Source organism: Halichoerus grypus, chromosome 6 (assembly GCF_964656455.1).
Source record: "Halichoerus grypus chromosome 6, mHalGry1.hap1.1, whole genome shotgun sequence".
Classification (NCBI taxonomy): domain Eukaryota; kingdom Metazoa; phylum Chordata; class Mammalia; order Carnivora; family Phocidae; genus Halichoerus; species Halichoerus grypus.
The window spans coordinates 83,836,876-83,858,268 of record NC_135717.1 but is presented as its reverse complement, the minus strand read 5'-3'; the positions used below and the strand labels follow the sequence as shown (position 1 = coordinate 83,858,268).

At 47.8% G+C, this 21,393-nt stretch overlaps 1 protein-coding gene across 2 annotated transcripts; it reads left to right on the top strand.

The window, feature by feature from the left end:
• Positions 1-1,864: 1,864 nt before the first annotated feature.
• Positions 1,865-21,167, top strand: FOXJ2 (forkhead box J2). 2 transcript variants are annotated; one of them, XM_036116562.2, is made up of 11 exons: positions 1,865-3,005; positions 9,094-9,440; positions 10,756-10,830; positions 11,556-11,624; positions 11,798-11,938; positions 12,389-12,587; positions 14,930-15,346; positions 15,726-15,827; positions 16,390-16,599; positions 17,203-17,301; positions 18,449-21,167. In XM_036116562.2, exons 2-11 carry the CDS (start codon positions 9,108-9,110, stop codon positions 18,535-18,537), a joined length of 1,734 nt encoding a protein of 577 aa, XP_035972455.2. In that variant the 5' UTR covers positions 1,865-3,005; positions 9,094-9,107; the 3' UTR covers positions 18,538-21,167. The 2 variants fall into 2 exon arrangements, with proteins under 2 accessions (XP_035972455.2, XP_077931688.1); XM_078075562.1 differs by lacking the exon at positions 1,865-3,005 and adding an exon at positions 7,673-7,802.
• Positions 21,168-21,393: the final 226 nt, after the last annotated feature.

Below are 21,393 nucleotides of genomic sequence, written 5' to 3'. Positions count from 1 at the left end.
GCTTTCCCATTTTCAGTACTGCCTCTCTACCCTGCCCCCCAAATTCCACATACATACAAAAATGTCAAAAATGATTGACAAATGAAACATAACAAAATATCTAACACGTAGCAAGAAGCATTTGATGCCAAATTATCTGTGTGTGGGAGAACAAGTTAATATTTCAAAGAGGGGGAAAATTCAGCTTTAAATCTGGATAGTGGAAGGGTGGGGTGAAAGAAAAGGCTCAATTGGGCTTCACTTCCTTTAAGTTTAAGGATTTTTTTTCATATATACATGTTTGTGATATAGATAGATAGATCACAAACAACCAATTGACCTTTCTGCTTTCTATTTATGTAAAGGAAATGCCATCTATTTTCTTTTTTATTTGAATATAGTTGCACACAATGTTACATTAGTTTCAGGTGTACAACCGTAGTGATTGGACAAGTTTATCCATTATGCTACGTTCATCACAAATGTCGCTACCATCTGTCCCCATACATCTCTATTACAGTAAGTTTAAGGATGGTTTTTAATTCTGACAGTTCAGGATAATGGAATAGAAGTTAAGAGTTGGGTCTTTGGAGTTACTTGGATTTGTTAGTTTAAGTGCTGACTTTGCTACTTACTAATCATGTGAATTTAGACACAGTCATAATCTCTAAGTCAGTTTGCTCATCTGTAAAATAGGTTTTGTAAGAGCAGTACCTTATGGGATTGCTAGAAGAATTAAATGTGGTAACGTGCAGAGTTCTTAGCTCAATGCCTGGCACACTGTAAATATAATGTAATTTTATATATGTATAAGTTAAATAAAGTATCATACATTTAGCCAGAAGATAAAAGACTTTACTATCTAAATGTGAAATGTAGTCATCAAGCTGTAATCTTGAATACAGAGTCTTTTTTTTTTTGAGCAATTCAAATATTTCATGGATGATATTTTTTGCTTTCATATTATTTTATATGATAGAAAGTAGAATAGTTTGAGAAAAGTTTAACAGGTCAGAGGATGAAATAGATAAGAATTTCCAGACTGGAGGAGGAAAAGTAGAGGTGGGCTCCCTGGTGGCATTTTCTGTCTCTGGATGGGGGTTATTCTGGAAGGGGCAGAGAATAACATTCTTTACTGTGTGTCACTCAGGATAAGGTATGTTACAAGATCGTCAAGTGAACTGAACGAGAAGTCACGTTTCACATCCTTTGTATACTGTACAGTTTAAAAAGCATTTTCACATAAATTATCTCATGTGGTCCTTGCAACAGCCCTAGTGGGTAGTCAGGGCGACCATCAAGGTCCCCTCCTCGCTATGATTCCACAGAAAAGGGGCCTTGCACAAGTTTATACAGAGTTTAGTCTCGAGTTTTCCCGGTTACATGCTCCTTTATCTCTTTACACATCCACTCCTTCAACAGGCATTTACTGAACTCCAGGATGATGTCAGGATAACAGATTAACTCCGTCCCAACGCCATAAGCCTTTATACACTCTCTCCGGGGAACGGGAAACCCATCAAAGACGTTCCGGAGAAAACACCTCGGGTCTGTCGTGTATAGGACACCCCAGAATGCGCGTGTGAAATCGCGGCTGACAGTGTCGGGCGTGACCGGGGACCGTCCCGATAGAGCAAGGGGGGCTTGCCGTCCCGCGCCGCCCGCGAGCGGCTCGCGGCCGGGCGGCCCGGCGGCTGCAGGTGAGCGAGCGGCGGCGCGTGCCCCGGCTGCGGGCCGCGCGGCTCTCCCGGCGCCGCGCCCCCCGGCGGCACGGCCCGCGGCTCGGCGCCGCCCGCTCCTCCTTAACCCGCGCCGGGAGGCGGCGGCGGCGGCGGCCGGGCGGGCGGGGGAGGGGGAGGGGCGCGGAGCGCGGCGCGGAGGCCGGGGAGGAGCCGGGGCCTGCAGCGGAGCCGAGCCGAGCCCGAGCCCGAGCCGAGCCCTGACACTGTCCGTCCGCCTCCTGGCTCCCCGGGAGCCCGGACTGGCCGGAGCCCGAGAGGTGGCAGCGCCGGGGGCCTCACGCGCCGAAGCGAGCGGACCGGACGGGACTGGACTAGAGGAGGCGCTGCCGCCACAGTAGCCGGGGACGGGAGTCGGGAGCCGCGGCCTCCCGGACCCTGCTGCCCAGGCCAGCTCAGGGAGAGCGGGGAGTAGGAAAACCCCACCCTCGGGGCACCCCCGGAGCGGAGGCGGGAGCGGGGACGGGAGCAGCCTCTCTCCCCGCTGGAGAGGAGACCCTTACCACTCGGGCGAGGGGAAGAAGAGACCCCTGTAGGGGAGAGTCTCTCCTAGAGGCGAGGAAAACCCCCATCCTGGCCCGGGAATAGAGCTCCAGAAGTAGAAAGGGGTGATCTTACTAAAGGAAGCAGACAGAGTGAGACCGCCCCAGCGTGCCTCCACCCCTCCAAACGCACACTCTGAGCAGTTCAGGACTTTTTGAGGCTAAGAGAAAGGGGGAAATGCCTATGGAGTAGGCGCCCTCCATCCTATCTAGTACTCACAGGGGAGAGGAGTCCTTACATTCAGAAGCAGAGGACACTCCAGGGAAAGAAGAGGAGTCGGCTTTCAGCCTTTCAGGAGAGGGGAAGAACTCTCCTCTCAACTTCCTTGTACCTAGACAGTGGAACAGGGCAGAGTCCCTCCGCTCAGATCTCCAGCAGACAGAAAGAGCCCTCCACTCCCGAAAGATCCAGTTTGGGGGGGAGGGGGACTCCCCCAAGGGGGAGGAGACAACTCCTGGTTGGGAGAGGCTCCTCCCCTCCTCCCCAGGGTTACAGGCAGGGTGTGGGGGGTGTGCCACCTTCCCCAGGTAGGACCTCCTTCTCCTCCTCCCCCTCCTCCTCCTCCCAACGCTCCTCATCCTCAGGGGACCCAGTTCCCCACCCCAGCTTGGGATGCTCAGCCAAGTACTGGAAGAGCCACTGAGGATGAGACTCTTCATCTGCCTTTGAAGAGGGGAGTCCCTCCAACCCCAAACTCCAGTACCAGGTGGTTCCCTCCCTTTGCTGGGGGAACCTTGGAGACAGGTTAGTGCTTTCTTTCACCTTCTCTGTCCTCTTTAGGTACTAGTGGGTGTAGGGGCTGAGATGGTGGCTCTTGGGTTTCATCACTGGGGAAGGTAGAGTAATAACTCAGAGAATCCTCTGGGGAATGTGCTCTGAGGAAGCTCCTGGATTCAAACTTAATATCTTGCTGCAGAAGCTCTGAGAAATGGGTTTCTTAGTGTTTGGGGACTAGATGGCTGGGATTCATTTGAAGTCCCTAGGGACATGTATGTTTTCATGCTGAGGGCAAGGGAATATCAGCAAACGCCTGCATTTTCAGAACTCCATCCATACTGTGTAATAATGATGGGACACATCCCAACCAGACTCCCATAGTGTTCTCCATTCTTGGGCTTTTTTACTTCACTAAAGTCATCGTGGCATTTCATGGCCTAGACTTGTCTAGGGCTTCTAATGATATTACCTTTTCTTACCTTGTAAGCCTATGTCAGCTTAATGTCCACCAGAGCTGTTCTCTCCAACCCACTGTGATTACTGTCTCCTTGACAGGAAAATCAGTCTGTCCCCACCCACCCTTCCTCAGACACCAGGAGGCCTCCTCTTGTGGCGTACCCATTCCTGGATGGAAGCATGGCTCTATCAATAAAATCCAAAGGGAAAATGGAAATCCCACCTGTCCCAAGGCAAGAAGAAAGGGTGTAGGGGAAGGCTAAGTCCTGGGTTGAAGTGGTTCCCTAATGCTGGCCCTGTACCGCTGCCCTCATGCCCTACACAGCTCCTGTCCACAGCTCCTGTCCTCCATGGACAGTTCCTCAGGAAAAAGCAGATCCTAGATAGGAAGAGAGGGGTGTTGCTGCTCAGCCTCCTTCCAGTCTTCCATCGAAATAAGCTGACACCCCCCCGCCCCCCGGGGAGATTTGACCTGTGATGAATTTTCTTTCAGAAAAGCACCTAATGGTTTCATCTTTTCTCTTCCCGTTTCTTGTTCAGTTCTGTGTCTCTGGAATCTTGTATTTAAGTTTTCTTTCGTGAGATAAGGAGCAGGAATCCTCAAAGCCCAGAATCGTCAGAAAAGGCAGGAAAAAGGTGCCCGGAAATCCTTCTAGCTGAGGCCGGGCTGTATGTGTTTAAGCAGTGTGTCTTTCCACCTGGGATCACCAGCAGGGTGCCTGCCTTCCTGCCTTGCCATTAGTACATTCCTCATCTGTGTGCACCTCACAGCAAAACCAAGTGGGAGGCTTCATCTTTCGTGGGTTTTTATGTTTCCTTCTTCTTTCTCTGTCTGGGCCATGGTGGGCTGCCTGAGGCCCTACGTATGTCCACTTGGTCCTGGAAACTACCTGTTAGTGGTGGTATGTGAGACAGGGTTATGATCCAGGCCTGCGCACTGTGCTAGAGAGCGGTGTGCATATGTTTCTTAATTCAGGTGAATGTGGCTTATCTCTGTTTTGAGTGGGTATGTGTGTGGAGACAGTTACATCCGTGCTTTTCAGACTAAGCCTCCAGTTACCCAGAATCCTATGTTTCTGGTAGGCCTCTAGAAGCGGGTGCCCCTGCACGAGGACCTGGAGAGGGTGCTGGTAAGGCTGCCCTGCTTGGAGGAAGGGCTTGGCCTGCCCTGGCCAGTGGGAACCCTCACGAATGGCTGCATGAAAGTCATTTCTTGTGGCAGGGCAGCTCAGTGTCAGGCTGGGGCCACTTCTTCTAGAACTAGCAAGAGAGTTTCATTTCTGGTATCTCTGGTCTCAAAAGCATGAGGATCCTTGGCTCTTACCTCTAGAACTCCCTCCCCCACTTTGTGAAAAGAGCCGACTTTGGTCTAATAGCAACCCATTTCTCCCAAAGTACTTTCCCAGATGCTGGAATGCAACTTGTTGAGTGGCTCAGAGTGAACTGTATCACAGTGGCTCCAGGTGGACCCCCCACCACACAGTGTAACTGACCCTACTGGGACGGAGTTTCCCTAATTCTCCTTGCCTCTTTGGAATCCGCTAGAAGCAGATGGCTGTTGGGTTGGATTAACTATGCTTTAGAGAGTGCTGTTTTCCAGATCATGTCTTATGACTAGACCTGGTCCCTGCTGAAAAATAAGAGATGATATCCCCTCGTTCCTTCATCTTTGGCATCTACTTGGTCCTGGCATTGGTCAGTAGTGGGGCGACACTATCCCCAAAGTAAAAGTTGGAGATTCTGACATCCCGAAAGCTATTGCAAACTCAGTTCAGGTTTTGTGACGTAAACCATTGCAGGCTTGCTATTTCCAGTCTTACCTCCACGGTCTGCTTTCTCATTTCTAATATTCTCTGTTTTTCCCCATTCAAAAATAGTAATAGCTACACTTACCTAACGCTTACTAAACGCCTTAAAAATATTAACTCAAGGCAATCCTCACAACAACCCTGTGCAGGTACAGTTATCATCTGTATTTTATAGATGAAGAAACTACAACACAGAGAGGTTAAGTAACTTGCCCGAGCTTGCACAGCCAGTAAGTAGTGGAGCCAGGATTGAAACCCAGGCGGCCTGACTGATGATTGGTAATGTGGTAAACTTAACCACTGCTCTATTAGTTTTGGCATTCTGTCCAGAGCAGGAAGTTATCACTCCTTAGTACCTGACCTTGGCACCATACAGAGAACAATTCCTAGCCTTTCAAATAAAGTGGGAAGAAAACCGTGTCTGTTATTTTGGATCTTACACATCTCATCCAGGATCAGTCTTCCACTCCAACAGAATGTCTTTCTGTTTTTCTCCGCCTTTCTCCCAGTACTATAGTCTTCATTAGACGTCCTGTGGATGTGATGGAGCCTGCCCTTTGGCTGCCTTTCCCAGTTTCTATGGGTATTTCCTTTCAGTCTTCCAGCACGCAGAGAAGAATGTGGCCTGACTCAGGTTCTGCCCAAGCCCAGTGGCACGAGGCCCACCTGGAGGGAGATGTCTGGGTAACTAGGTTGGTTGGACAGAGAAATGGAAGTACCTCTTGTTTGCCTTTCTAATAATAGCCCTGGACATTAGCCTCGTGCCATTATTTTGGGGAGCATGGAATGTGTGGCAGCCACGAGCTCATTAAGCTTCATTCACTTCCCTCCGGGGATGAAGCTTTGGCAGTATTTATGACTTCATCCCTTTTATTGAAGGGGGAAACTGAGGCATCAAGACTTCAGGGAGCAGGGGGTGGCTAGGGACATTTAGTGAGTCAGTGTCAAGGTTGGGAATAGAACTGAGGGACCTCATCTCTGAGGTTCTATGCACTGGGCTGCCCTTCAAGAATGGGGAAGTGACGGGAGTGAGGAAGTGGGATGGGTAAAGGGAGAATGGTGCCGAAAGATCAGAAGGACCTTCTGCTGCAAGCTTCTTGTAGCTGGTAAGATGAGGATATATTTTGAGTGCCGGGCGGTATCTGGAGGGCTGACCAGGAGGGTGCTGGAGAAAGGTTAAATTTAAGCTCTCCTAACCTGGTGCTGGGGTAAGGATAGGGAAGAGCATAGAACAACTAGCAAAGGCTGAGGGTGCTTCTCTTTCCGGAATTCACAGCAATTGGCATGTGCCAAATGGGTTCTGTAAACCACTTGAAATCTACTCTCATGTCCCTGTCCAGTGTTGGGAGACTTTCAGATGAAGTGTCCACGGAAGGCTTCTGTGTTCTTAAGATGAGGTTTCCTAGGGACCTTTAGCAGGAGATAATAGGGAATTCTTTATAGACCTCCCCTTCTGGGGAGGACCCAGGAGAACCCTGGTCACTGAGAACCTGCTTATTGTCAAGTTACTGCTCAGGGGCGCCTGGGTGGCTCAGTCGTTAAGCGCCTGCCTTCGGCTCAGGTCATGATCCCAGGGTCCTGGGATCGAGCCCCGCATCGGGCTCCCTGCTCGGCAGAAACCCTGCTTCTCCCTCTCCCACTCCCCCTGCTTGTGTTTCCTCTCTCACTGTGTCTCTCTCTGTCAAATAAATAAATAAAATCTTTAAAAAAAAAAAAGTTACTGCTCGGCTGGGATAACCCAGCTATAGGACCAATTATTGCCCAAAGCCCCCTGCTTTACCCCAGATGCTGTGGCATTTTGACTTAGTAATGTGCTAGGAGGTCTGAGGCTTTCTGGAATGATTAAATGGCCCTATTAGCTTCCAAGTTTCCATGATATTATAAGGCAAGATGGTGGTGGTGGGCTGTAAAGGAGGGTGGTGGGGAGAGAAGCTAAGGATAAAGGGGAAACCCCTTCATGATGCTATTTATAAACATAGCTTTTTTTTTTTTTTCCTTTCTCCTGTCAAGCAAGCAATTCTTGGGTTTCAATTGGGTCTCCTGCTGCTCAGGCCCTGAGGCACTAAGGTGTTTCCTTCAGCCTTGTGGAGTGGGCGTGTTGCTGGTGAGGAGCACCGTGCAGGGTGCATGTGTGTACATGCCAAGATTGTGTGGGTGGGGACCTTGGGGGAGAGGCACATGAGTGAGAAGGCTGACCCTTAGGAGAAAGGGTAAATCTCAAGGGGAGGAGAGTCCCCGCTACCGGCGACAGAGTGAGCTGACAGCCTGCAAGATGTGTTGGGAGTCAGGAGAGAGGGGTAGGCAGTCATATCTGGGATTGAGCTTTTAACTGCAAAGGATGTGGATTTGTGTGTAGTTGAATCCATAACGCTTGTGCATATTATCTGGGTGCGGATTTAGGAATGACATCCGCGATGTGTTTCTGTCCAGGATTCTGAATTCTGAGGCATGCTAGCCCTCGCTCCTCCCGAGAAATGCCCTGGTGGGACGGTCAGCGGGGGTTCGAGAAGGAAATACTGGCTGGACGCTCCCGGCTGAGCAGGCACAAACCTGCCAAGCAGTGAGTGCTTAGGGGGTTGCCGGCATGGGCTCTCAGGGAGCGCCAAATGGCTACCAAGCGCTTCCTGCCAGCCCTTCTAGACCCTGCAGTAACAGACAGCACCGGGCGTTCTTCACCTTCCCCCACCACCACGTCACTCTGGCTACACCTCTCTGCCAGCAAGAGCGCCCAGGCTGTGTGGGTGGCAGCAGGGTGTGCAAACATCAGGCGTGGGCGGTTTGGCAGCGCCAGGAGTTTGCATGGAGGGGCAGTGAGCCTGCGTGCCTGGCTGGGAAGGAAGGAGAGAGGAGGAGGGCGGGAGAAGGGGAGCCAGCTCTTAGCCCCAGAGTGGCTATTTTTAGCCAGGCTATCTGATTGTTACCGGTGTGCACACAGCTGGGTGTCGTCGTCCCCCCCCCCCCCCCCCCCCCGCCCCGGCTCAGTGAAGCCCAGCGAGCCGAGAGGTGGGAGGTCCTTGCGAGGACTTCTTCCTGGTGTTGGTGTCTGTGGGCGGGAGCTTGCCAGGGGTAGCTTTAAAGGTGTGAGGGCAGCTGTAACTCAGATCTGTTACCTCTGTGTGTGACTTTGTGCTCTGCTGGTAATGTACATGTATCTCATTGTGATCTCTGGGTATGGGGGCCACTGTTGATGTGTGTGTCTTGCGTCTGTCCTTTGCTGGTTGTCATTTGTAATTTATGCTTAGGGTAACTCGAATATGCCTCACGTGCACATATATGGGATAAAAAGGGTGCGTGCTCAAATACATCTAATATGAAACATCTGTAAAAGTATTGGTGTGTGCTTTGTTGGTGTATATTTGTGTTTACTCAGACTGTTTTTCTTTACATGTTCACTTGTGCTGTCTGTCTGTGGATGTTGTATGTAAATAAAACAAGCGTCACCTAATTGGAGAGTAGACTTTGGCTGATTTTACCTGGTATATTAATTATATAGTTTAAAATATTATGTGGTAGGGCTTTAAGTAAGGAGGATTGAGGGAATAGCTCAGTTGGGTGGGGGGTTTGACTTCTTTTAGTCCTGACTGAAGGGAGAGTCCTGTTGGCTATGTTCTACATTAAGATGTAGGGTGAGTACCGGTCTGTCATCTGCTAGATGACTGGTGATACATTGTTTGGGGGCTTTGGGAACACTTGGTTGAGGGCTGTCCTGTGACAGTCTCCCATGGGAATTATAATGGGAAGAAACTCTACTTCCCTTAAAGCACTAAGATTTGAATATTATTTGCCACTAGTACCCAGCTATATCACTCATCTGTTCTATTTTCCTCTCCCCTTTGTTCTCTTCTCCGCAGAACCCAGAAGTACCATGGCTTCTGACCTAGAGAGTAGCCTTACCTCCATAGACTGGCTGCCCCAGCTGACCCTTCGAGCTACCATTGAGAAGCTTGGGAGTGCCTCTCAGGCTGGGCCTCCAGGCGGCAGCCGCAAGTGTCCCCCAGGCTCACCCACAGATCCAAATGCCACCCTGAGCAAAGATGAGGCAGCTGTGCACCAGGATGGCAAGCCACGGTACAGCTATGCCACCCTCATCACCTATGCCATCAACTCCTCTCCAGCCAAGAAGATGACCCTCAGTGAGATTTACCGCTGGATCTGTGATAACTTCCCCTATTACAAGAATGCTGGCATTGGCTGGAAGGTGGGATGGCTTCTATAACCTGTGCTTGTTTTTAGCCGTTGACAGCCTTTTTCTCTACTCTTGTTTCTTCCTATAACCTGGTCTAGTTCACTCTGACCTGTTTCAGAGATGTGTGAACTTAAAATCTTATATCTCCCATCCCCTACTCTTTTTCAGAGTGGAACAACTTTCATAAGGTATATCAGGGAAACTTCAGTGATATCAAGCCACTAAGTGTAGTTATGAGGATGGCAGGATGCTGTTGTTCATCATACCCTCTTACCTTCTGAGTCCTCAAAAAGGAGATTCATTCATTTCACAAATACTTATTGCCACTCTGCTATGTTCAAGTCACTGTGCAAGGCATGGCATTGCCTCTTCCTACCTAGAGGTAGGAGTCTCATCAGATTTCCAAAGCTTCATTGCACATAGTCCTCATCTTTTGAAAAATTGTATACCAATATAATAATAATAAGGTCCTTCACCAACAGCTCATCCACCAAGCAAGTAGAAAGAGGATAAGTTGTTTGGCTGGCAATAAAGGAAGAAGGAAACTCCTCTTCTAAGCAAAGAAGGAAAACTGATGTTCTCCATCTTTTGGAGCAGCAACCCATTGGCCAATTGTTGAGTTGGAATGGGGATTTAATGTAGTTCTTTCACTCTGTAAATCACCAGTTGACATACAAACCAGATGATGAGCTGGAGACTACTAGAAGCATTCAGCTTTTCCTTCATGAATATGTCCCTGCTAACTACCACAACCCCCAACCTCATCCAACATACATATGCAACATTATTTCTTTCCTCCAAATGTAACATTCCTGTGGGCTGTTGAGAAAACAAAGGTGAATTTGTGCCTTTGTTTTGCTCCTAATTTATATTTTGTTTTTATTTATATAAACAGTCTTAAAGTATTATTCGTTTACGGGAGATTTGAATAAATTAAGACACTGGGCAGATGTGATTTTGAGGTATTTATATGCCTGTTGTCATTTGGGTGGAAAAATTGGAAAACTATGTAACCAGAAAGATTATATAGTTTGTGTGTGTGTGTGTGTGTGTGTGTGTGTGTGTGTGTGTATGTGTATACAAGAAGCACCTGGTAGTCAAATTTATAGGCATTACCTCCCATCAATTTAATTTCTGCATTTTCTGATCTCAGCGCTCTTGCTATCTGCTAGGTAAGTTCCTCCGTCAGTGTAGTTAAGAGGTGCTAAGTTTGCCTGACACTTGAACTTTATTGTATGTTATGTCCTTTTGTGTCCTTCTGTGCCCTGTTGGAAAATTTTCTGCTTTACACAATGCTCAAAGCTAACTTGCTTCTCTGCTTCCCTAGAATTCAATTCGGCACAACCTTTCTCTCAACAAGTGTTTCCGGAAGGTGCCTAGACCTCGGGATGACCCTGGGAAGGTGAGATGCTCCTGTAAGCATTGAAAGAGGGGGCAGGAAGGAGAGAGGAGTAGTTGACAGCCTAGAGTCCTGTGGCTGTTTTAATTACCCAGAAGAGGAAATCATGTTAATTAGAGAAGCAGCTTTATTTTTTCTCAAAGGAAGAGCTTGGCTATCACGCTTGTGGGCCCCCACTAGTATGAGTGACTAAGAGAGATTGTGAAATCTTTTTTTTTTTAAATAGAATTATTTATGGTAGAGTTGACTTTCATGCCCCCTTTCTGTGTGGCACTCTTTCTAGATGTGAAAGGTAGGCTAAATAACCTTTGTAGGACCTTTTCTGTACAAAAATCCCATGACTTTTATCTTCAAAAGGGAAAAGAGATAAATCAATTTCTTCATTCGATAGATGTGGACACTGGAGTTCAGGAGAGAGCCTTGCCTCAGATTACACAGAAGGGGAGGGTTGTGTCTGGGCATTTCCAGCTCTTTGAACTAGATACCAGAACAATCGAGGCCTGTGTTTGGACCACAGGTCATACCTCTGACATACTCATTGAACTTTTAGGACAAATTTACTCCTCAAAAATAGCCGGTACCCTCAGGATTCTGTGTGATTCTCCAGTTATTTTTCTTAATATAACTTTTTTTTTTGGTGAAAATCCTCCCACGTATCTACTTTTCCAGAGGTGGGAATTTCCATATATAATGATTTTGTTTTCTATGGGGATGGGTTCTCCTTCCAGGGCTCTTATTGGACAATTGACACCTGCCCTGACATCTCCCGAAAGAGAAGACACCCTCCAGATGATGATGTAAGTCCCCACTTCACGGGGAGATGCCGTTTCTGAGGCAGCTGCTCAGTCCACATCCTGTCCTGTAGTTTTGGTCCTTTCCTGTGTTTGGGGCAAAGGATGAGGTAAAACCATGGGTCTCGGGAGGATGTTTATTTTCTGCTTCTAGATTTCTGTTCTTTTACAACCCTCAGCTATCCCAAGACTCACCAGAACAGGAGGCAAGCAAGAGCCCACGGGGAGGCGTTCCAGGGGGTGGAGAAGCCTCACTGCCTTCCGAGGGGAATCCTCAGATGTCCCTTCAGAGCCCCACATCTATCACCAGCTACAGCCAGGTGAGAAGTAGAGGTGTCAGGGTGCACAGGGACGGATGGATGGACAGGTGGGTGGGTGGCTGAACAGATTCATAGATCTGCCAGTTCAAAATTCTGTATTGAGTACCTGTGATGTAGTAGGCCGATAAATTGGGAAAGAAGGGGAAAGCAGAAGAGGGAAGCTGAGAGAGAGAGAGACGTAACAGAACTTTGAGAAGGATCAGAGGGAAGAAAAGTGGCGAGAAGAGAAGGGGAGCCAAAAAGGTTATGAGAATGGAAGATGGATGGAGTGTGGGAAAAAGGCTCAAGGTACATACCCATAGGAGTAAATGAGACAGACGGGGGAAATGATGTTCACTCATTGACAAGTTAGGAGAGGATGAAGACAAGCCAGAGAGCTTGGTGAGCATGAAAGGGCTGTGTTCCTGATTTAGCACATGGATCGAGTCTCTCTCTTACTCCTTTTTGCAGGGCACAGGATCTGTGGATGGTGGAGCGGTGGCAGCAGGGGTTCCAAGCCGAGAAAGCGCCGAGGGTCCTCCTCCCCTGTATAACACCAACCATGACTTCAAATTCTCCTACTCAGAGATCAATTTTCAGGATCTAAGCTGGTCCTTTCGCAACCTCTACAAATCCATGCTGGAGAAATCCTCTTCCTCCTCTCAGCATGGTGAGCCTGCAGTTGGGATGGGGGCATGAACGTCCTTATACTCCTGAAAGGGTGGTAACATTCTCTTCTCTCCCTTCTGTCTTATTTTTCACACGAGGAGAGGTTGATCACTGGTCAGGGGAAGCATCTCAGAAACCAAAATTGTTTGGAGTCAAGCTCTTCTGGCTTAGTTCTGAAGGACAGCTGTTTCGAGAGGCAGGCTGGGTTATTAGTTTCAGAAAGTGAGTTGGAGGGATCCCCCTTCTAGAACTAAGGGCAGTGACTTGATGGCAGCAAGCAGGTCATTTAGAGGATGGCCACTAGGGGACAGCAGTGTTTCCTTTCCCTCAGAATCTGCTTCATTGTGAGACAATTTTTTAGCATATTTATATTTATGTTGATTTTTATTTAAAAAAAAAGGATGTATTTATTTATTTGAAAGAGAGAGCGAGCGGGTGGGAGGGGGCAGAGAGGGAAGGGCAGAGGGAGAGAATCTTCAAAAAGACTCCCCACCAATAGCAGAGCCCACCTCGGGGCTCTATCTCACCACCCTGAGATCATGAGATCATGACCTGAGCTGAAATCAAGAGTCAGACGCTCAACCAACTAAGCCACCCAGGTGCCCCGTGTTGATTTTTATTAAAAAAAATCTCAAACAGATGCATAAATAGAGAAAATAGTATAATAAACCCTCAGGTTTCCAACTTTTAAGACGGCCCAATTTTAACAGGTACCAATACTCTGTTCAGCTCGTTTCATTTACCACCCAGCTTTTTTTTTTTTTTTTAACTGGAGTAATTTAATGCAATTCCCAGGCATGTCATCCCACCTATAGATACTACTTCAGTGTGCAGTCTTAATGATAAAGACTTGGTTATCCACTGCCATTATTACTCTTAACACAATTAATAATACTTCCTTAATATCAGTTTATATTTTGTCCATACTCAAATTTCCCGAATTACTGTGTGAGAGTAATCTAAAGTTCTTATTGGAAGGCTCCTTAAGAGATCATCTGGTCCAGCTCTCTGCAACTCCTGTTTGTTTCTGTTGTTAAAGAAATTAGAGGTGGGGGTCGACTTCGGGTGGGACATCAGAGCCTCTTCTGTGTAGTCACCTTGTACAGGCCACAGGGGATGAATGGGATGATGAAAAATGATTAGAAGCCACCTTTCGGAAAATTTATATTAACTGCCATGGATTTCTTCTTTTATATCTCGGGGGATTTAGATCTGGAGTTATGCTCCAAGATTGTAGCCTTTGCTTGACGAATGAGTCCAAGTTGGGATTGGTTGATCAGAAGTGGGGAGGAGGCAGGGGCTCTCAGAGACAAAGTGAAAAATTAGACTGAGTGAGGATTCAAGTGTTCACTCAAGTTTAATGGTGGCTGAAAGCCCCTACCTAGCCTCAGTCTCTAGCTCTTCCCTGCCTAGTGTGTGTGAGAAATTCATCCATCCTTACTGTATGCCTCACCCAACTCCATTTGTTGGTAGTGAATCCAAGAAGGTGGTAACAGCAGAAGAGTGTAGACACAGGAAGCAAGGAGAGTAGGTGCCCAATGGCTTTATTTTATTTGTAATTTACCTTTTATTTATTTATTTGAGAGAGAGAGAGAGAGCATGAGCAGGGGAGAGAGGGATAAGCAGGCTCCCTGCTGAGCAGGGAGCCCAATGTGGGGCTGGATCCCAGCACCCTGGGATCATGACCAGAGCCGAAGGCAGATGCCCAACCGACTGAGCCACCCAGGCGCCCCTGTAATTTACTTTTTAAACTTCCCCTGATAATCTGACTGCTTTTGACACTGTGATTGCAGGCCTACCCCCAGATCCCTGAGGAATAGCATAAAAAGGTACATGCTGACCTTTTTGCTAAAATTTGAGCAGTTGCCCCACTGTCAAGGCCCTCCATCTGTCTGTTGTATCTACAGAGGTGGGGGAGTCTTGGGAGGCAGAGGGAGCCGAGAGGATCCTTGCCTTCTCAGAACACCCTTACCCTTTGAAGTCTGGGGTTTTTCCCCCAAAAGCCTCCCATCTCAACCCTGTGGAAGTCCTGTTTAGTGAAAAATGCACTGGGGTGTCCAGTAAGGTCAGTCGGTTAAGCGTCTGACTCTTGGTTTTCCACTCAGGTCATGATTTTAGGGCCCTGGGATGGAGCCCTGTGGTGGGCTCCGTGCTCATCGGGGAGTCAGCTTGAGGCTCTCTGCTCCTCCCCTTGCTCGCCATGCTCTCTCTCTCTCAAATAAATAAATATATCAAGGAAGGAAGGAGGGAGGGAGGGAGGAAGGAAGGAAGGAAAAAAGGAAGGAAGGAAGGAAAAAAAAAATGCATTGCCAATTCACTTGGCTGCCTCCTCCCGCCCTGCAGGCTTCTCGTCTCTCCTGGGGGACATGCCGCCCTCTAACAACTACTACATGTACCAGCAGCCGCCGCCGCCGCCGCCGCCGCCCCAGCAGCCGCCGCCCCCCCAGCAGCCGCCGCCCCAGCAGCCGCCGCAGCAGCCGGCCCCCGCCCAGGGACCCTCCGCTGTAGGGGGTGCGCCTCCACTGCACACCCCAAGCCCGGATGGTTGTACCCCAGCCGGGGGGAAGCCGGCTGGGGCCGAAGGCTATGGGCCTCCCTCCGTGATGGCCATGCACCCACCCCCACTGCAGCACGGAGGCTACCACCCACATCAGCACCATCCCCACCCCCACCCTGCCCAGCAGCCGCCGCCGCCGCCGCCGCCGCAGCCGACTCAGCAGCAGGCGCAGGGCCAGGCTCCTATCAACAGTACTGGCTTCGGTGAGTAAGGAGGGCGCCCTGACCCGCTTGTTCTGACTGGGGCCTGGAGATGCAGTTGGTTAGGCAGTTAACAGTGGGCGTCTAGCCTCGGCCCCCCAGCAGAGCTCCTCTGAGCCAGCGGAAGTTGCTACTTAGAGCTCTGTGTTATGGAATTCTTGGACCACCTGCCATTGCTTTACATATTCTCCTGCCCGTAGGAGCTAGGCTGCGTCTCCCTAAAGCATCCATAGCTTTACTAGTCCTCCATCTCCCGGGAGGGAGATTTTAAGATTATCCTGGTAATGTAATTGATAAGCTTGCACGTAGTCAGTCGGCCATTAGTTGGCTGCTGGCTTACACTTCACCCTTTTTATTATCCACTCTCCCCACCTCTTTATAGCCTTTCCTCCTGACTGGTGCTCCAATATCGACTCCTTAAAGGAAAGCTTTAAGATGGTGAATCGGCTCAACTGGTCCAGCATTGAGCAGTCACAGTTCTCAGGTGAGTGATGAGAGGAAGATGACTCGAGGGAAAAGGAGGACATTGTGAGTGGGAAGCCCAATAGAAACCAGCACCAGAAGGGGTTGGTTTGGTGAAGTTTGAGGACGGAGGATTTCATGGTTTTCCCTCCGTATTTCACAAGGCGGATGATGCCAGTGTTATTGTCAGATTAATTTTAATTAACTTTGCCTTAACTCACTCAAAATATGACCGTGTTTTATCCTACCCTGTTCTGTCCCTGGAGTGGGAAGGCTCTCAGGAATTCAGAAACCTGGGCCGCTACTTTGTAGTTCTGTCACCATTTACTGGCTAAGTCACTCACTCCCTTTGAAATTTTGTTTTCTTTGCCAGCAAGATGGAAACTGTAATAAGAATTTAGGAAGGAACCAACAGAAGAAGAGTTTGAACATGTAGAGCTCTAGGAGATGTCAGTTGTTATTGGCAATGAATCTAGTCAGTGATGTTGATTTATGATGTGGTGGGAGCAGTGAGATGGGGGTAGAGACCGGAGGGGCTTCGGGACCCCTGCAAAGGGTAGCACTTCTTGCTTCTCTGTTTGTAGAACTGATGGAGAGTCTGCGACAGGCAGAGCAGAAGAACTGGAGCCTCGACCAGCATCACATTGCCAATCTGTGTGACTCTCTCAACCACTTCCTTACCCAGACTGGTCACGTGCCCCCCCAAGGGGGCTCCCACCGGCCACCAGCCTCTGCCCGTATTGCTGACTCCTGTGCCCTTACCAGTGGTAAACAAGAGTCAGCCATGAACCAAGGTAGTGAACCGAGCAAGTTGCCAAGGAGGTGGAGGCTCTGACGAAAAGAGAGGGGGAGGAAAGGGCAGAAGAGAACTGAGAAAAGTCATCTGATGAGCAGTGACCCAGACTGAGCAGCGGGACTGGTTTGTCTGCTACGTTGGCTGAACATCTAGTGTATCAGTCAAGTCCTATACTGAAAAACTGTATGAGTCCCTTTTCCACCTTAATTTGGGAGATCAGAATTACTTACGAAAAGGGAGGAGAAAGTGCCCATTCCAGATGTGTGTCGCAGTAACCCCTACCTGGATCATATCAGCTGGGGTTGTGATTCTCTACAGTTACACTATCTTTAAACCAGTGAAATGAGAGAGATTCAATGATTATGTTTCTGTATTAGTCATCCTTCGACTAGCCATGATATTTCACAATTCTAGGGACCATTAGGATCTCTTTTTGCCCTAAGTGGTGAGGACTGATAGCTTCTGCTGAAGCTACAGAAGAGAGCAAGGAAGGGAGGCGACATTAAGGGGAGAAAGAGTACTTCTTTCCCCCTCTATATTGGGCCCCACTTCATTGACTAGAATGAGGTATACTCAAGTAATTCTTATCTTGCTTTGGCAGTGAACTCTTATGTGCACCCACAAGCCCCCCACCTCTACCCTGGCCCATCACCAATGTACCCAATCCCCACCCAGGACTCAGCAGGATACAATCGCCCAGGTAAGAGCCAGGAAGCTTGTTTCTCCAACAACCCAAGACTCTCTCCCCTGACAAGTTGTTTTTGCTTTCCTCTGGCTCTGAGCCTGCATTCTCTTCCCTTTTGCTTGCCCCTGCTGGGAGTGCGTGAACCCTCATGGTTCCTAAGGCTGGAGGGTGGGCCCCTTGCCAGGGAGGTACATGTCATGGGAGCCTAAAGAAGGCTGATTTACTTTGAGCATAACTTGTGCCTGCAATAATAAAAGGAAGTTAAAGCAGGGGTGCTTGGGTGGCTTAGTCGGTTGAATGTCTGACTTTGGCTCAGGTCATCTTGGGGTCCTAGGGTCAAGCCCCATATCGGGCTCTGCGCTCAGTGGGGAGTCTGCTTCTCCCTCTCCCTCTGCCTCTCCCCCTGCTTGTGGTCTCTGCCCCTCTCTCTCTCTCTCAAATGGATAAATAAAATCTTTAAAAAAAAAAAAAAAAAAAGGGAAGTAAGAGCATGCAAATAGACCAAAGATGTAGAACATTTATGTCCAGCTTTGGAATCTAGATGGAAGATATGCTCAGGCAGATACAATGAACATGTTATACAGACATACCTGCTTTGTGCCCATGTCTGCTTTCCTGTCACCTGACTCCTATATCAGGGGTCTGGGATTGAACTACCTCTGATGGGGGTGGGGGAAGTTGGAGGAAGACCCTAACTTGCCATAGATAGTATAAAATGAACAGATCATTTGCTTTTAAATACATTTTAGAAAAATTGCTATTATTATCCTGCCTAACCACAAGTGTTTTGAATTTTTTGGGTGACATCAGACTCTTTGTCTATCTATTCCTTATCCATGTAATACATCTACAAATTTCTCTACTGTGATTTCATATAATAGTACGTTGTATATGTTTTTTTTCATTATTACATGGTCTTCATAAGTATAATTCTTAGTGGCTGCATAGTGTTAAATTGCCATGCGACCTCTGTGTACTCTGCTTTATTTCCTGAGACCCCACTGAAGTGGCAGCTAGCAACAAAAACAACCCTGGGCTGATAAGGACCATGGTTTCACAGCCCTTCCTCACGGTATTATTTGGGGCTGAGCACTGCCTATCTAGATCGGTGGAATAACTTCCCAACCACTGTCCTTTTAATTTCTTTCTCTCTTCCTGACAGCACACCATATGGTCCCTCGGCCACCGGTTCCCCCTCCGGGCACCAACGAGGAGATCCCTGATGACTTCGACTGGGACTTGATCACTTAGGGCATCATGGAGCGCAGCCCTGAGCCCGAGGCTGGGCAGCGAAGTCTGGCAGTGGGGCAAGAACGGCCCTGGCCCACCCCTTCCTCCTTGCTGTATATACTTATATAGCCTCTTTTTTTCTTGCTCTGTCAGAGAAGCCACCGCGAGATGCTGCCGAAGATAACCCCCCCTTTCCTGCCTCCTTCTTCCTCTTCCTTCTTGTTTTTTTCCAAATTCTTTTATTATTATTCTTATTATGGTATTATTATTATTATTATTGTTATTATTATTGGTTATATGCTGTCCCCAGTCTTCTGCCCCTCCTCCATGGACCGTGTCCACCCCTTGCTAATTTAAAACCATCTGGCCGGAAGGTGAGGCCTCGATGGTGGCAGAGAAAGGTTTCAGACTTTGATTTACCTTTCTCCTTGAGAAACTCAATGCCAATCTCACCTTTTGGCCCTAAATTGTTTTCTGTTCCTGTCAGTTCAGTCCAGTACTAGAGAAGCCACATTCTCAAGTAAAAGGGATCTAAAACATTGCTTGGCAGCCATGAATTTGCAGGTTTTACTCAATGGTGCTAATTTTGTCCTCTGAGCTCTTCCTTGTCCCTTTATATCTTCAATCCTTACCTCTGCTGATCCTCACTCCCCATCTAGGGTAAGAGTGATGGTGGTGCAGGAGGGTGGCCATAAAATCCTAGTGGAATGAGAGGTCTGGGTTGGGTGGAGTCAAGTACTGTAGAGGGGCAATGGAATATAAAACAGTTTCTGTATGCTACTAGAAACTTCCATTGGCTTATTCCTTGCCCTTAGTCTATTGGAGATAGTGTTGGTCTTAGCCAACCTATTCAGCATAGGTTCAGCTTTTAGGAGATGGTTTCAATTTAACCCTTTTGAGTTTTTAAACATAATTTTCTCTGGAAATTAACTGTGGCTCGTATTTGTATTTACAAATTATCCTTCAGTCCCCCTTTCCCATTTGGCAAATATTATTTTGTTCTCCTTCAGTTGTTGGCTCAACTCTTCCTCCCCTTTTATCTTCTTCCCCCGTTTTATGGATCTCAAGAAAGAAAAGTAAGCCATTATCACTCTTTTCGTTTCATCACGTCCTAGGACAAGATGGGAACCTCTTTCCCACTGATCATAGCAGAACCAAACCTATAGCATTGGTGGTAGGAGGGTGGGGAAAGGGAAAAGGAGCTGGCATACACATGGGTAGGGGATATTTCAGTTATTTAATTGTGTAGGCAAATGCTTTCTTGGAATTCAGATCATTGGGGCTGAAGCTTTTGCCATTTGGCTTTCGAGGAGTGAAGGAAATTGGTAGACGGGAGTGAATAATCTAGAGAGGAGAGTTTACGAGGGCCAAGGGAGACCCCCCAGAAAAAGGTACAGGGACAACTTCTCTCCTTTAAGGAGGAGTGGCCATGAGTTACTGCTGCAAAGTACTTAGTGTATGTTTAATGTTAATTGTTGAATATTAGTTACGAGAGGGAAGAACAATTTTACTTGTTTTTATTTCACTGAATGTTCACTCTCTGAAAGCTACAGGACAAAATGTAAGGAATGGACAAGGCCACTCTCTCCGTGATTTCTGCTTTTCGTTCGTATTCTTTTATTTACCCATGATTTCCAGGAGATCTAGCTTTCTGCTCTTCTGCTTTTCACCTCATCCACCCCTTCCTTTCTTTGTAAGGGGGTTATATATGAGAGTTTGTTGAAGAAGGCTGAAGCAAAGGGGCAAGAAAGGGCGGTTAACTAAAGAGCACTTTATTTCTGTGAAGTTCTTTGTAAGAAATGGGGGTATGAGTGGCTTGAATCCCCCGTTGGGCAGTCAGTGGGGTTGAAGTATGACATAATATTTCCCATTGGGGAAAGGAGAATTTCTCTTAGAGGGTGGCAACATGCCTTTGCCCTGTGTCCCTATTCTAGGCATCTCTTTCTGATTCCTACCAGTCAAGGTGCCTCCTACACACTTCCCATTTGTTCTCCCCAAGATTCCCCCTTTACAAATGATCACTTCTCTTTTCTAAACCCCTTTTCTACTCAGATCCATACAGGATTTGCAAGGGTAGACTAAATTGTACATGTAAATGTCCCTTGTTTATAATTCATCTATGTCTTCTGAAAACTAGTCTCATGAAGACTCTGGTGGGCAGCCGGAGTAACTGAAGTTTGGGGCTCGGGCTGGAGATTGGCCATCAGGCTTCCTGGGATTTTAGCTCCCTTCCATTACACTCAGCCTTGCTAAATGGCACAGGACAAAGCTGACCCTCTTTGGGCCTCAGTTTCCCTTCCCCTCCATGAAATGGAAAGAATACTACTTTTTCTTGTTGGTCCAGCATTGCTGGGCTCGACGTATAGTTGTTGTCGTATTGGGTGATGTGTGCAAAACTGCAGGAGCTCGCTGCCTACAAGAGGAAATGAGGGAGAAATAGGAGGAGAGGGACAGATGGAGCAGTTACGTGGTATAGATCCACTCATCCTTGCTTTCTGCTCTTCAACCCCCAGGTTTCTGGTTTGGTGAGTCCTTCGTACCACCCATAATGCTTTACATTGGTGCAGGCTGGCAAGGGGGTGTATGATCTCACAAGTTGTTGTTGTTGTGTTTTGCATGCTTTCTTAATAAAAAAAAAAAAGGAAGAAGAATGTTTATGGTTTTATCTTACTGGGGCTGGTCTCATTTCTTTTTGCCAGGGTAGGAAGGCAGAAAAGGGGAAGCATTTGTCTTCAATTGGCCTTGTACCCCTTCTCTGCCTCCCACCCCTGGGTCCGATTAGTTGGTCTTGAAATTGTTTTGTAAGGTTGATGGTAAAGAAGAATGTAAAAACATGCATTTAACATTGCTTTTTTTCCAAATGCTATTAAATATAGT